Consider the following 15306-nt stretch of genomic DNA (forward strand, 5'->3'; position numbering starts at 1 on the left):
AAAAAAAAAAAAAAAAAAAAAAAGCTAAAACCCCAGGCCTGGTGCAGTGGCACAGACCTGTAATACCAACACTTTGGGAGGCTGAGGCAGGAGGATCCCTTGGGCCCAGGAGTTTGAGACCAGCCTGGGCAACATAGAAAGACCCCATCTGTACAAAAAGTTAAAAAATTAGCCAGCTGTAGGGGCATGCACCTGTAGTGCCAGCTACTCAGAAGGCTGAGGCAAGAGGATCTCTTGAGCCCAGGAAGCTGAGGCTGTAGTGAGCCGTGATCACATCACTGCAACCCAGCCTGGGCGACGAGACTCCATCCCCCAAAAAAGCAAAAAACAAACAATAAAAAATATATAAATTTCCAGCCACTCCTAGAGTATGGGTGCAAAGACTGGAAGACAGACCAAAATAGGGACCCAAATTCTGGCACAATAGAAATAAGCTTGAAATGAGCAGTGTCTATCCCAGGGATAACCCCTAAAAAGGGAGTTCGTTTGGTACTTAGTTCATTCATTTGTAAGTTAACTCTCTTGATCTCATAGGTTCTGGAATTTGAACCTTTCTCATAGAACTAACACAGAAAGGTATTCAAGGTTGTTCACTGAGGAGAGTATGCAATGAAGTAAAACTGGAAACCACCTAAATATCCATCAATAAAGAACTGGTTAATTACAGTACATGCTTACAACTTAAAACTATGCCACAATAAAGAAATGAGATAGTACATGTAGCAGCATGCGTATCAGGAGAAAAAAAAAGTGGCAGAATATAATTATGATCAGTTGCAATCTACTGAAATTTCAACATATCCCACATATTAAGTCAAGCACTTTACATTATTCCTAAACTTTTCTAACAACTCTTACTATTAAACTAAGAAAGAAGGCTTGACTAAGTTTACTGGACCAGAATATGAACCTAGATATCTGATTTCATAGCCTATAATAATCATCTCTATACTGAAGCACCTCTGTACATCATTTACAATATGTAGTCATATAGATACAGTTTTTTTTTTTTTATTATTGTTTTTAGAGATGGGGTCTTGCTCTGTCGCCCAGGCTGATCTAAACTCTTGAGCTCAGGTGATCCTCCCTCACAGCTCAGATTACAGGCATGCACCATGACACCCAGTTATTTTTTTTTAACTATTTGTATATTATGTCTATAACACATTCATAGAAACATAACCAAGCAGAATTGAGACCATAATATTTTACCTTATATTTTATAAACTTGTTTCAACTTGTTAAATTATTTAAAGTAGATATTAATAATCTTGCAAAAGTTGAAAGTCAACTAATTCTACCATTCACCATTAAATTAGAATAGTTATAGCAAGGAGGCTAAAATCACCCCTAAAATGTCAGCAAGGGGCACCAAACAAATCCTCAAATTAAAATAATTCACTTTTGGTTATTAGCTAAAAACTCAGTTCATGCTAATTAAGACACTATTTTGTGAAATAAACCAAGATTTTTTAAATAGCTTTTTAGTGCAATACTCTGGCTAGAAATAGTAAATCCAAAGCAAATATTGCTTTATTTATTGCTCCAGGAAGCTGCTAGGCCAACCAAGGTTATTAAACATCAACTCAATTTTCCTAAAAGCACTTTTTTCTCATCTACCTTTTGTCAGAAAGTACAGTATTTATTAGGTTGAAATGTACCGAATTCCTAAATATGCATAAAAGACAATGCTAAATAAAATCAGATATACAAAGATGCTTAAGGTAGTCTCTGTTTTCAATGACAATCTCAAATTTAGTCTGGGATTCAGATCCTTAAACAAGTCCAAAGTAGAAGCTTGGAAAAAAAAAATTAAAGAAACAAAGATAAAAACATGACTATGCCAGAAGGTTAAGGTGTACACAGTAAATGACTGGAAGGGAGAAGCGCAATCTAGACAGATGACTACTAACACACAAAAGGACAGAATATCGTATTTCCATTGGTGTTTTCCTCAAATAGTTAATGTTTAAGTACTTTGCATCTCAATTTAATTTTTTTTAACAGAGTCGGAGTCTCACCACGTTGCCCAGGCTGGTCTCAAACGCCTGGGCTCAAGCAATCCTCCCACTTTGACCTCCCAAAGTGCTGGGATTACAGGCATAAGCCACCACAGCCCGCCTGTGTCTCAATGTATACAAAGCTCATCAGGCACTACTGATAGTAGGCATTTGGAACAAGTTATTAACAGAGTCATGGCCCATGATATTAACAGAGTCAACTGTCCCAATTCATAGCTACTACTTAACAGAAAATGCTTGATGGTGTGCATGATGGAGTTAAAACTGAAAGCCAAACTTGCTAATCTTGTTCTTGGAAGCCATCGGAGAGACTGCAGTAACTGACAGAAGGCACAATTCCCCACAGTACCAGGTGCTGCTGAAAGGTCTCCACCTTAACGTGCTCATTCGAAGGACATGAACAGAAAAGACACAGGGATCTCTCTAAGTATCTCAATGTGCATTAAATATTAATTCTGAGCCAAAATAATACAATCTCCTTTTTAACAAGGTATGCAGCTTATGATGATAGTAGTTTAGAGGCAAGAATATTGCCAAAATAACGTATATGCTAAGAAATTAAAGGGCTGGTTAAATGGCCCATCATAAGGTGTTCTGTGTAAGTGGTAATAAAAATATTTAGACCCCACTATATTCTTAAAAATGTACTGCAGGTGGGCAATCCAGTCAATAGTTAGTAAAGCAGTAGCAGAGGCTCAAAGATGACATAATTGTTTACGCTCAAGGAGAATAAAGCATGTATGATAAAGCCCAAGGCCAAACTGAAAATTCAAGGTTGCTTATGCACAGAAAGGGTACTTGCTGTTCAATTACTACAATAGCCAAGTTATTTTTCCTCACTTCATAAGGGTACTTCCAACTGCCCCTTTGCGCACAAGTGCATGTATTTGTGTGTGTATGTCCCTCTCTCTCATATGGCTAGGAGAAACTTAAAAAAAAAAAAAGTTGAATTGTGCACTCCTACATCAACTTGCCAAGTACAACTTGAAAATGAAAGAAATGTAAATTTAATAAAGTATGAAACAGGACCTGAAAAAGTATGAAAGGGTGTGAAAATGTATCAGAAAACAGTCAAAATCATAGTAAGTCATAGTGCTACAGATTCATACTACTAATTTCAGGAAATGCAATTTAAATGTTTCTAAGGATCAAAATGACAGAAACACTATACTTGATCAACCCAAAAATTATAAAAACTGCCATAAAATGCAAGAAGCCAATTTCTGGACAAAATACAGAGGGAATACAAATTTGAAAAATAATTATGTAACAAAAGAGGAAGAAAGAAACCTAACAGAATGCCTCTATTTTTTCTTCCCAAATCCTTAAGTTTCCACAAATGAGATTGCTATACAGTTCAGCAGGCCTACATACAATCCAAAGATTTAAAAAAAAAAAAAAAAAGGCAACTCCCACAAAAGGTACTGGCCACAAAGTGGGGTCTGTAAGTGGCAAATCTGTGCATGGCTTTAAATAAGAATATATACACAAATAAAGTCACTAAAAGTATAGTCGTGTGCCACATAACAGCATTTTTCAGTCAAGGACAGACCACATATATAACAATGGTCCCGTAACAGTATAAGACCGTATTTTTACTATTCCTTTTGTGTTTACATACATTTAGATACACAAATGCTTCCTAATGTATTACAACTACTTACAGTATTCCGTACAGTAACACGCTGTACAGGTTTACAGCCTAGGAGCAACAGGCTGTATCACACAGCCGAGGTGCATAGTAGGCTATACCATTTGGGTTTGTGTAAGTACACTGTTCCCACAGTAAAATCACCTAACACATTTTTTCAGAATATACCCAATCATTAAGCGATGCACAAGATCTCAGGTTCTATAGTATGTTACATTCTACGTATACTACAAGTATATACTATATGTTACTTTGGTTTATATACTTTTGTATGTATTTTTCACTATGTAAATACTTTGAGATTTAAATGTTATACACACAAAAAACTTGAGCTTGAAAATTATTTCTACTTGAAACTATATAGAGATTCCAACTGGCCAGGCGTGGTGGCTCATGCCTGTAATCTCAGCATTTTGGGAGGCCAAAGCGGGATTGTTTGAGCCCAGGACTTTGAGACCAGCCTAGGCAACATGGCAAAACACTCTCACAATAAAAAATACAAAAATTAGCCACGTGTGGTGGTGCATGCCTGTAGTCCCAGATACTCAGGAGGCTGAGGTGGGAGGATCCCTTGAGCCTGGGAGGTCAAACCTGCAGTGAGCCATGATCGTACAACTGCATTCCAGCCTGGGTAACAGTGACACCCTGTCTCAAAAATAAAGACTCCAACTGAGCTAACCACACATGGTTCCCTACAGTGTCCACAGGAAATGGTATAGTGTACTGGAATGAGAATGGAACATGGAATCCAGAGCTGATTTAAGCCCCAATCTACAATTTAGTACCTTTATGACCTCTGTCAAGTATTCTTTTGAGCCTCAACTTTAACCAACTTTTAGGGGAACCAATTACCTCCTATAATGTTGCTGCTTTGTAAATCATAAACTGGCATTGTCCAATTATTTAAAAGCTGCTAAGTAATTAGAACCCTGAACATACAGAATAAAACAGATACACATACCCTCCCAAAATTAGAACTAGCTGAGAAGTCAAACGGTCTCTTTTTACCTGAAAGAAGCTAGCTTTATAAACTTGCCTAGATAAAACTAAAGATGAAATTTAATTGTAATGTTAACCTAAAGTTGACTTAGTTAACCAGGAATAGAATGTTCTGATGAGTCAAAACATTTTTAAAGTCGTTATCAAGCCAGAACTGGCTTCTGCCTTAAGAAAGTGAGGAAAACAATCAGGGATAGGAACTGAGCAGGCTCATAAATTTACTCAACTCCCATACCCTTCCAAGTTCTCTACTAAAAAATATGGACTGAAAATATGTTTCAGGTAAAACACCACATCTCAAAACCATAGTCAACATTTACTGAGCAGCAATTCACTACAAAAACTCCAAATTTTAAAATCTGAGAATCAAAATCTCACAGTTCTGTTATCTTTCCTAAAGGTTATCTAATACATTGTTTTTCACTGACAACAACAAAAAAATTTTATTTAAATCACAGTGGGTTGGGGTGGAGTGGGGTGCAGGTCCATCCCCAGACAGCGTTCAGAAAACCGCCAGAGACCGGGTGTGGTTGGGCCTGTAATCCCAGCACTTTGGGAGGCCAAGGCAGGCAGATCACCAGAGGTCAGGAGTTCGAGACCAGCCTGGCCAATACGGCGAAACCCTGTCTCTACTAAAAATACAAAAATTAGCCGGACGTGGTGGCACAGGCCTAATCCCAACCACTCGGTAGGCTGAGGCAGGAGAAATCGCTTGAACCTGGGATGTGGGGGTTGCAGTGAGCTGAGCTAGCACCACTACACTCCAGCCTGGGCAACAGAGCAAGACTCCATCTCAAAAAAAACAAAAAAAACACCAGAGGTGCTGCATGAGCAGCTCACACCACCACTGAAAAGTCTACTTCATCTTGGGGCAGCTGTTCTCAATCAGGATTTCTCAAGTTTTCAAACATTTTGGTCTCAGGACCCCTTTACAACTCTTAAAATATACTGAGCACTCCAAAGAGCTCTTACTTACATGTATTATGCTTACCAATATCCACTGCATTGGAAATTATAACTGAAAAACTTGTAAAGTATTTATTCATTTAAATAGCAAGAAACTCATTACATGTTAACAAGCTTTAAAAAACTGTTTTCCAAAACAAAAAATTTAGTAAGAATGGCATGCTTTTGCATTTCTGTAAATCTCTTTAATTCTGGCTAAATCAAAGATGGCTGGATTCTCATAGCTGCTTCTGCATTCAATCTGTTGCAATAAATTGTTCTAGTTGAAGCATATGAAGAAAACTTGGCATCAAACCAACATTATAACTGTTTCTTTTTGTTTTGTGGAGATGGCTATGTCACCCAGGCTGGTCTTGAACTTATAGGCTCAAACAATCCTCCCACCTTGGCCTCCCATAGTGCTGGGAGCAACACTAACTGGAAAAGAGCAGTATTTAGTCTTTTCAATTAATTATGGGTAGTCTTCTTTGATACTACACCAGACCTCCCCAAGTGGTAGTTTTGCAAAGATTAGTTACAATACGAAAGTTAAAACCCTATTAATAAACTCTCGGTACTCTGTTGCATTAAAATCTGATTTACCTTGCACTCTGTACCCTTGAATGCATACACGATTTTATTACATCACAAATGGTCATTTGGAAAACTTGGGTTCACTGAATTATACAGGTCTACCAAATATTAAAAAACGTTATTTTTTTAAGCACACATTATACAGCATTGAAACTATATGCATTAATCCACCAACGTCAGCAGAAACATCTTTTAAGTATTGGGAAAAACTGTCAAGCTCATGACGGAAAAGCAAGCTTTCTAAAATTCTGTATTTTGCTTGAAAGCTCAAATTTTTCACTGGCCAGGAATACAGTCAGTTGTTTACCTTGAAGTGACAGACTTGCTTTATTCTCATGTAAGTCTCCTAAATACTCAAATATGAATATCCACAGTTCATCACTTGTTCTTTCAGATAAAAACGGAGCTCCAAGAAAACACTAGCTTAGCTCACAAATCAACATACAAGTGCTCCTCAAAATCACCATTTTACTCCCCAGTACACAGCTTCACAAGTACTTTCCATGGTCACAGTACATTAAAAAGATAAAGTGTCAAGATTTGATAAAATTAACCTCCTTTTACTGTTTCATCAAAAGCTCTTTTAAACTATGAGTGCGCAGTCTTTAAGAAATAAAATGACGGCCGGGTGCGGTGGCTCGCGCCTGTAATCCCAGCACTTTGGGAGGCTAAGGCGGGCAGATCACGAGGTCAGGAGATAGAGGCCATCCTGGCCAACATGGTGAAACCTCGTCTCTACTAAAAATACAAAAATTAGCTGGGCGTGGTGGCTGGCGTACACCTGTAGTCCCAGTTACTCGGAAAGCTGAGGCAAGAGAATCACTTGAACCCGGAAGGTGGAGGTTGCAGTAAGCCGAGATCGGGCCATTGCATTTCAGCCTATCGACAGAGTGAGACTCTGTCAAGAACGAACGAACGAACGAACGGACGACAGCAAGAACGGAGGGAGGGAGGGAGGGAGGAAGGAAGGAAGGAAATGACTATATACAATACCGGATCTCTGCCTTGATTGTTCCTATGATGGATACAGCATTTCCCACCACTGCTTTTGCACTATAAGTACAAATGTTGAAAGACAAAACATCTCAGTAACATGAAAACTGTTTTAACATTATGTACCCTCTTTAAGATCTCAGTGGTCCTCCTCCCCAAGCATCCACAGATCACGCTCTGGGAAGTACAGAACATCTACCAGCAGGTACTGGTTCTGCTCGTTATGGCGATGTAAAAGTACTCCAATTCCCTCTTTTTTGTGCAGCACCCGCAAATATTGGAGAGGAAAGCTATTGTCTCACCTAAGTCTTGCAGTAACTCTTTTTGGTAACTTCAACAACATTCTATGCGTGAAGTATAAATGTTACTGATACTGGTTACTCTTACTTTACACCTTTTTATCATATGTTTGATACTCAGAACTGAGCTGATGCCAAAAATATCTGACCAACACAGAGTAGGGCAGAAATACATCTAATTTCCATAAGGGCATCACACTTTTTGTTAATGCCGTAGTTCTCAACCAGATTTTGCACCCCAGGGCACATCTGGCAATACATGGAGACATTTTTGGTTGTCATTACTGGGGAAATGGAGGGGTGGAGCTCCTGGAATCCAGTAGGTGGAAAGCCAAGGATGTTGTTAAACAAACTACAATACACAGGACAGGCACCTGCAAGGAATGAATCTGGCATAAATGTCAATAATGACTAGGTGAGAAACTCTGTTTAATGGATCCAAAGACTATCAAAACTTTCAGAAGCTTTACCACCATAGCTCTTAAATCAGACTATAATCTTTTCAAAAGTATGTTTGTAGCTACATATGAAATTTAGACAAAATATGGACACTTGATCAAAATGTTCTGTAACATCCTAAAATTCGATAATTTTGATTTAAATTCACTCTGACAACTCACCTAGGGTCCATTCCCCAATGCCACTCACCCATCCAAATTTAACATTAGGACAGGTGTACCAAAAATGAAAGTCAAACACAACATAGCTGGGAAATCACAATCCAACACATCAAAAAAACAAAATTTATGACAGTGTGACAGCAGTACATGAAAAACCAAGCAAATTCATGAGGAAGAAGCCCTATATTTCTTTAATTCTTTGGGCTCTCTACTGTTCACTACAGTAATTATGGTATACTTAGTTTTTGAGTCTCGCTTTGTCTCCCAGGCTGGAACGAAGTGGCATGATCAAGGCTCACTGCAGCCTCGGTCTCCTGGGGCTCAAGCAATCCTCCCACCTTAACCTCCCAAGTAACTGGGATTACAGGCATGAGCCACCACGCCCAGCTAATTTATGTGTTTTTTGTAGAGATTAAGTTTCGCTATGCTGCCCAGGCTGATCTCAAACTCCTGGTCTCAAGCGATTTACGTGCCTGGGCCTCCCAAAGTGCTGGGATTACAGGCGTGAGCCACCGCGCCTGGCCCCGTCTTCCATTTTACACACTTCAACGAACTCACGAAGAATTTGAAATACCTAAGGTCTTTCACACAAATGTATACTTTCCCTCTTCAAAGAACGTTGGGGGAAGTAGGTATAAAAGTACTTTTAATTCCTAGAAATAAGACACAAAATTACTTAATGTTATTTCTTCATTGAAGCCTTTTAAGGTGTACATCTATCATTTTTAATGCTGGTATGATTATAAGAAAAAGAAGTCCCTTTTCAAAGACAGCAAAATGTTAACTGTTCATAACGCCGTCATCACATGACATCACTGCAAACATTTATTTCCTACTGAACTGAGAAACACCACAAAAATCTTGCTTAGACTCAGTTCTCCTAGGGTCTCTTATCATTCCATGAAAGGGAAAAAATCGATAAACAGAAACCATGCAGATTCCAAGATTTTAGACATGTATAGTTAATTAAGTCTAACAAACGTTTTCATCACAGAAGTAATGGTGATAAACTTCCTAATAACATAAGGGGGTGGGTGGGAGCCTTGAAAAATTATTTTAAAATACATAAATTTCGATAGAAGTCATGAGGGTCTGTGTCAAAGTTAAAGTCTCACCTGTAAAGAAACACATCGACACACACACATATAATCGTAAAACTACAATCGGTGATTATGTGCAAAAGAAATTATCCTTACTTAAAAAAAAAATAGACCTGAGTTACTACATTCGATGTCTAGAAACCACAAAAATCTTTATCCTGAATTTAACCAAAACTTTGAGTGTCAATTACATGTTGCGTTTTGAGGCTAAGATGAAGAAAACTCGGTCCCTGGTCTCAAAGAGGCACTCTTACGCTTCAATCTTCAAAAATGGAAAAATGCGGTCTCACTATTTAGGCCTCTACAATGCTGTATATTTGCGGGAAAAAAAAAATCCGTAATCTACTGGCAATGAGCTGCCAAATTATATCTCATTATCAGAAAGGGGGAGGGGAGGAAAAAAACTTTTTAAAAATCCTCTAAGAAAAGAAAAACGCGTAGTGGGATTAGAAAGCATAAAGAGACTAGCTTTAAGCCTTACAACCAGGGGGGAAAAAAAAAAAAAGTATCACCAGAGACAGAGAAAGAAGGAAGCAGAATGAAACCCGGTTACCCCATCAAAACAAAACAGGGAAAGCAATACATAAGTCGTTTCGGAGGAGGGCACCCTGGGAAGTGCCCCCTTCTCCGACCGACCGTGAATGCTAGGGAGGACTGGGGCGGAGGTGGAGGCAGGGGGACTCAACACTCAAAGCTGGGCTTTTAACTCGTGCTCCTACATTCAGACAAGGTCAGTCGAAAGGAGCTAACTCTGGCGCACAACACAGGCATCTGGAAATGGAACAGAGTGAGCAAGCTGAGGCAGACCAGGAACAGAAAAGCAACATCGAATGGGCCCGAGGGGCGCCGAGAGCGAGCCCGAACCCCAAGTGCTGATCCCGCGTGGAGCAGGGTCTCGGTTCCCCGCCGCCAGGCAATGTTTTGTTTTGGGGTTGTTTTGGTTTTCTTTGTGGACGGGGCGGAGAAGCTGGAGTGGCCGGGCTAGTTAGAGGTTCCTCCAGCTCTTCCGGAAGGGGAAGGCCCCCGGCCCGACGGCAGCTGACCCAGCCAGGAAGGGTCGGGGGACGCGGGAACCCAGCACACGGGAGAAGTGCGGCGGCGAGCGGGCGAGGAAACAGGAAGGTCCCCAGTCCTGCCTGCCTCCTACCGGGGGGAGGGTCGGGCTCGCGTGCCACCCTCTCCGCCTACCCCTTCCTCTTCCCGGACGCCCCCCAAGGCCCAGCCGGCGAGCGAAAGAAAACAGAATACAAATTACTTACAACGGCATCGTCTCCTGCGCCGGCACCGCCCAGTCACTTCCCCCCCGCAACCGCCGCCGCTGCCGCCCTGGGCATGATCCACTGAGGCGGGAGGGAGGGGGGGGCCTGCCTCAGCCCTGGGTCCAACCCCTCTCCCGCACCGCTCCCGCCGCTTTAAGCGCTTCTCCTCCTTCCCCTTCGTCCTAACATGGCGCCCGAGCGCTACCACAGCAACGTTCTAGAATTGCTGACGCCACCACGCACGCCGTGCGCGCGCCTGCGCACCAGCGCCGCCCGCCGCGAAGCCTCACGGGAAGCGGAGTTCTTACGGCCGCCGGCGGCCCGGCAATTACCACGCCGGTCTTCCCCTGCGTAGTTGTGGGTGTCAGATGGTGGAAGGGAGCGGTCAGGGAGGCTCCGGGAGGTGAGTCGTGCCTTGGGCGGGGACGCTTTCATGGGCAATGCGCCGTGGACGGCGCAAGGAAGAACCCGGAGAGATCCCAAGCCCACGAGGCACCGCTTCCGGCGCATTGTGAGGTCCCACCTTTCCCGCCGCCTGAGGTCGCGGCGGCTGCTCTTTCCTGGAGCGGCGTCCCTGAAGGCGCTGCCAGGGGACTGAGGCACCCACGCGTGCACCGTGTGTACCCCACAGCGTGGCGCTTAGAACGACTCGCAGGAGTCGCTGCCTTGGGTTGGAACCGGTTAGTCAGCCGCTTCGTACTCGACTGCAAAGTAACAAGTACTTTACCGGGCAGCGGTGCCGGCCGCGTGTGACACGGCGCGAGGTCTTATCCCACAGCCGACAAAAACATGTCCCCAGTACTCCGTTTCCCTCCCAGACTGCGTCCCACCCAGTGGACCCAGATGGAGCTTTCCGTCTGTTTTAACACGTGATGCCTGACCCAGGCGCTGAAATATTTGTTGAGCTAATAAATGTGTAGGTTAGGACTGTGAGGACAGTCCCCGAATACAGGAACACGGGCTGATTTTACTTTTGAACAAATGATGCACTGGAACTTCCTGACAGAGCTGACCTGTTTTATAGGAACATCAATGGCAGTCACTGCTGGCATTTTAGCAAAGGCTGTCTTGGTCATAATTTTCCCTTGACTGTGTTTCCAGCCCGTCATCTATCTCGGGTGGGACCTGGAAGTCTACCTTGTCGCGACCTCTCGGCAAAAGTGTGAGAAAGTGTTTGAGGCAGAGCCTCCTCTCTCATATGCCCTCCATCTGCGAATTATAACGAATTATAAGTTCTACGGTGTCACATAGGGGGTTAGTGGAGAGGAGGAGGGAAAGAATCAAATACAGGACGCTGCATTAACCAAAGTTTTAAACTCTAAATGTAATACGCATTTGTGAGTCGTCAGGAAGTTTCACAAAGGCTTTCCCCTTTTTCACAGAATGTCTAGTAGGACTAGTGACTCCGAGTGGGAAAAGCACAGGACCTGTCCTTAAACCTGCCCTGTGCATTAGGGTAGCCCCTTGGCCACTTAGGGCCACTGAGCACTTGAAATGAGGCTAGTTCGTTTAGGATGCACTGGAAGTGCAAAATACGCACGGGTGTCAGTTCGAGGAATGTGAAATACCTCTCTGATCACTTTTTGTATTGATTGCACATTGAAATATTTTGGATATATTGCAGTAAAGAAAATGTAAGCCGGGCACGGTGCGTCACACCTGTGATCCAGCACTGTAGGAGGCTGAGGTGGGAGGATCGCTTGAGCAGGAGTTGGAGACCAGCCTGGGCAATATAGGGAAACTCCTGTCTCTACAAAAAGTTAAAAAAAAGTTAGCTGGGCATGGTAGTACGTGCCTGTGGTCCCAGTTACTCCGAAGGCTCAGGTAGGAGGATTGCTGGAGTGGGAGGTGGAGGCTGCCGTGAGTCGTCATCTCACTGCTGCACTCCAGCCTGCGTGACACAACAAGACCCTGTCTCAAAAAAAAAATATATATATACTATTAAAATTAATTTGACCTGTTTTTTTAAATGTGATCACTAGGAAATTTTAAGTTATATATGTGGCCTTCATTTCCATTAACTAGTACTTATCTGGAAACAGACTTATGTTTGATTCTCATTTCTTCCACTTAGTCTCTTTTCGTTTTGTCATCAAGGTGGCTTTGGCTGGGGATCCAGCAGCATAGTTGTCCCTAAAAGACTGAAAATCTGAGATCCAGAAAATTCTATAATGTATTAAGGCTGTGGACTTAAAAGCTGCTTATAAAGATATGCCCTGTGGCCTGGCACAGTGGCTCATCCACACCTGTAATCCCAGCTCTTTGGGAGGCAGAGGATTCCTTGAACTCGGGAGTTCTAGACCACCCTGGGCAACATGGCAAGACCTTGTCTCTACTAAAAAAAAAAAAAAAATCAAAAAAATTAGCTGGGCTTGGTGGCACACACCTGTAGTCCCGGTTACTTGGGAGGCTGATGTTGGGAGGATCACCTGAGGCAAGGAAGTCGAGACTGCAGTGATCCCTGATCATGCCACTGCACTCTAGCTTGGCAACAGAGCAAGACCTTGTCCAAAAAAAAAAAAAAATGCACTAATGATGTACTTTATGAATAAAAGAATGGGACTTTTTCAGCTTATGTTGTCCTCTGCCAGGCATCTCAGAAGGCAGTGAAGAGAGGAACGCTAAACATCCATGCTTTTGGTCTATAATTGCTTCAAACTATTTTTGTTTCAGCCTTCCATAGAATGAGGCCGCTAGATAGCCAGCTGATGAATATTTAGTACCTAGAATGTGCTAGATACCACGCTACTTGCCTAAGACATTTAAAAGGAACAATATCGAGGGTTGAGGATGGAGTCAAGGTAGACTTCATGTAAGAGAGGTCACTTCAGACATGTCCTGATATGTTAGGGTTTGGTAAGTGGACAGAAGGAATAGAAGGGCATCTCAGGTAAAGAGAACAATTTTTAAAAATAAAATGAGGCCGGGCGCGGTGGCTCACACCTGTAATCCCAGCACTTTGGGAGGCCGAGGCGGGAAGATCACTCAAGGTCAGGAGTTGGAGACCAGCCTGACAAACATGGTGAAACCCCATCTCTACTAAAAGTACAAAAAATTAGCTGGGCATAGTGGCGGGTGCCTGTAATCCCAGCTACTTGAAAGCTGAGGCAGGAGAATCACTTGAACCCAGGAGGCGGAGGTTGCAGTGGACCGAAATTGTACCATTGCCCTTCAGCCTGGGCAACAAGACCAAACCTCCATCTAAAAATAATAATAATAAAAATTTAAAAGTGCAAATAATTTATTTGGAGAAAGGGAGACTTTTGAAGTGACTAAACCACAAAATATTTAGTGAGGAGTGGTGAAAATAAAGCTGGAAAGTGAGAGGCAGAAGATAAGGGGCATAGTGGTGTACACCTGTAGTCCTCTGTTCCGAAGGCTGAGATGGGAGAATCATCTGAGCCTGGGAAGTCAAGGCTGTAGTGAGCCAAGATCATGCCACTGCGCTCCAGCCTGGGTCACAGAATGAGACCATATCTCATAATAAAGGGAGTAGGGGGAGATGGGAGAGCATATAATGACTCCATAAATAGACAAGGGAATTATAGATTGTGATAAGAGGCATTAATAAACCAGGCATTAGAGTTGTGGTGGAGGCCAACTTCAGATAGAGAAGGATTTCAGAGGAACTGACTTTTGAGCTGAGACCTGAAGTTAATTCCGAGAGATTTAAAATTTTTCTTTTTGTGAATGGAGGAGCCATTGAAAGTTTTAAAACAGGAGTGAGGTTACATTGATACTTTTGGAAAGATGACAGAAAGTGTAAGGAATGAATTTGAACTAGGAGAGGTTTTGAAGCTGGAAGATGGGTGAGGTAGCTCTTGCGATCATTCAGATGAGAAATGAAGTTTGAAATAAGGAAGAGAAGAAGGGAGCAATTTGAGAAAGATTTAGAAGGCATAGCTAATTCTGGATGTGAGAGGTGATGGAGAGGAAGACCAAAGTGATTTCAGAGGTTCTGGATGGGGGCGGGTGACAATGATTGGAGCTACTGATAAATGAAATAGGAAATAGAGGAGTATAACTAGGTAAGTGGATGAGATTGAGAGAGTAGTAACTATGTGTTGATTTTGAACTGCCTGTGGGACATTCAGAAATGTCTATGAGGCAGTTGAAAATACGCTTCCGGAGCTAAGAGGAGAAATTTGAGCTGGAAACATTATAAACTCTAAAAACAAGAATCATGGCTTGGAATCATGTTTCGGCTCTGGAAGGACCTTATATACACCCAGCGACTACTCCAACTCAAATTTCATGAATGAGTAACGAGCTAGATACTCACAGATCCTATTTAGGACCCAGTTAAGAATAAAACTCTAGCCAAAGAAAGTGAAGAGTAAGATAAGACCAATTAATAGTATATTGGTACCAGTCTACTGTTACCCTTGCCTTGCTTGTCCTGAGTCCTGCCCACACCTCCCTCCAGCTGCTGCTGGTCTCCATGACTATTGCCCCATCACCTAGTGCCTGTTTTCTTCTGGCTGCAGAGAAGGGGGAAGATGTGTTCTACTGGAATTTTAAGTATAGTAGTCTCTCTACCCCCAGGGGATACCTTCAAAGAGTCCCAGCACATGCCTGAAACAGGGTAGTGCCGAACCCTGTATTTACTATGTTTTTTCCTACACATATATACCTGTGATAAAGTTTAATTTATAAATTAGGCACAGTGAGAGGTAAACAGCAACAATAATAAAATACGACAATTAGAACAATGTACCAGCATGACTACTCTTGCACTTTGAGGCCGTTATTAAGTAAAATAAGAGTGACTTGAACACAAGCACTGTAATATTGGACAGTTGATCTGATCATGGAGAGGGCTGCT

General features: G+C 42.3%; 1 protein-coding gene across 5 annotated transcripts in view; it reads right to left on the reverse strand.

Annotated features, from left to right (window-relative positions):
• The window catches only part of PAPOLA (poly(A) polymerase alpha), a 76579-nt gene extending 65870 nt beyond the window's left edge, over positions 1–10709 (reverse strand). For 2 of the 5 annotated variants that reach the window (XM_011991655.1, XM_011991654.1), the window contains exon 1: positions 10482–10709. In XM_011991655.1, the coding sequence (XP_011847045.1) occupies positions 10482–10489 (8 nt within the window). In that variant the 5' untranslated portion in view covers positions 10490–10709. Of the gene's footprint in view, positions 1–10129; positions 10234–10481 lie in introns of those variants that run through there. The other 3 variants (XM_011991658.1, XM_011991656.1, XM_011991657.1) reach the window with 3 other exon arrangements.
• Positions 10710–15306: the final 4597 nt, after the last annotated feature.

Source organism: Mandrillus leucophaeus, unplaced genomic scaffold (assembly GCF_000951045.1).
Source record: "Mandrillus leucophaeus isolate KB7577 unplaced genomic scaffold, Mleu.le_1.0 Scaffold4, whole genome shotgun sequence".
Lineage (NCBI taxonomy): Eukaryota > Metazoa > Chordata > Mammalia > Primates > Cercopithecidae > Mandrillus > Mandrillus leucophaeus.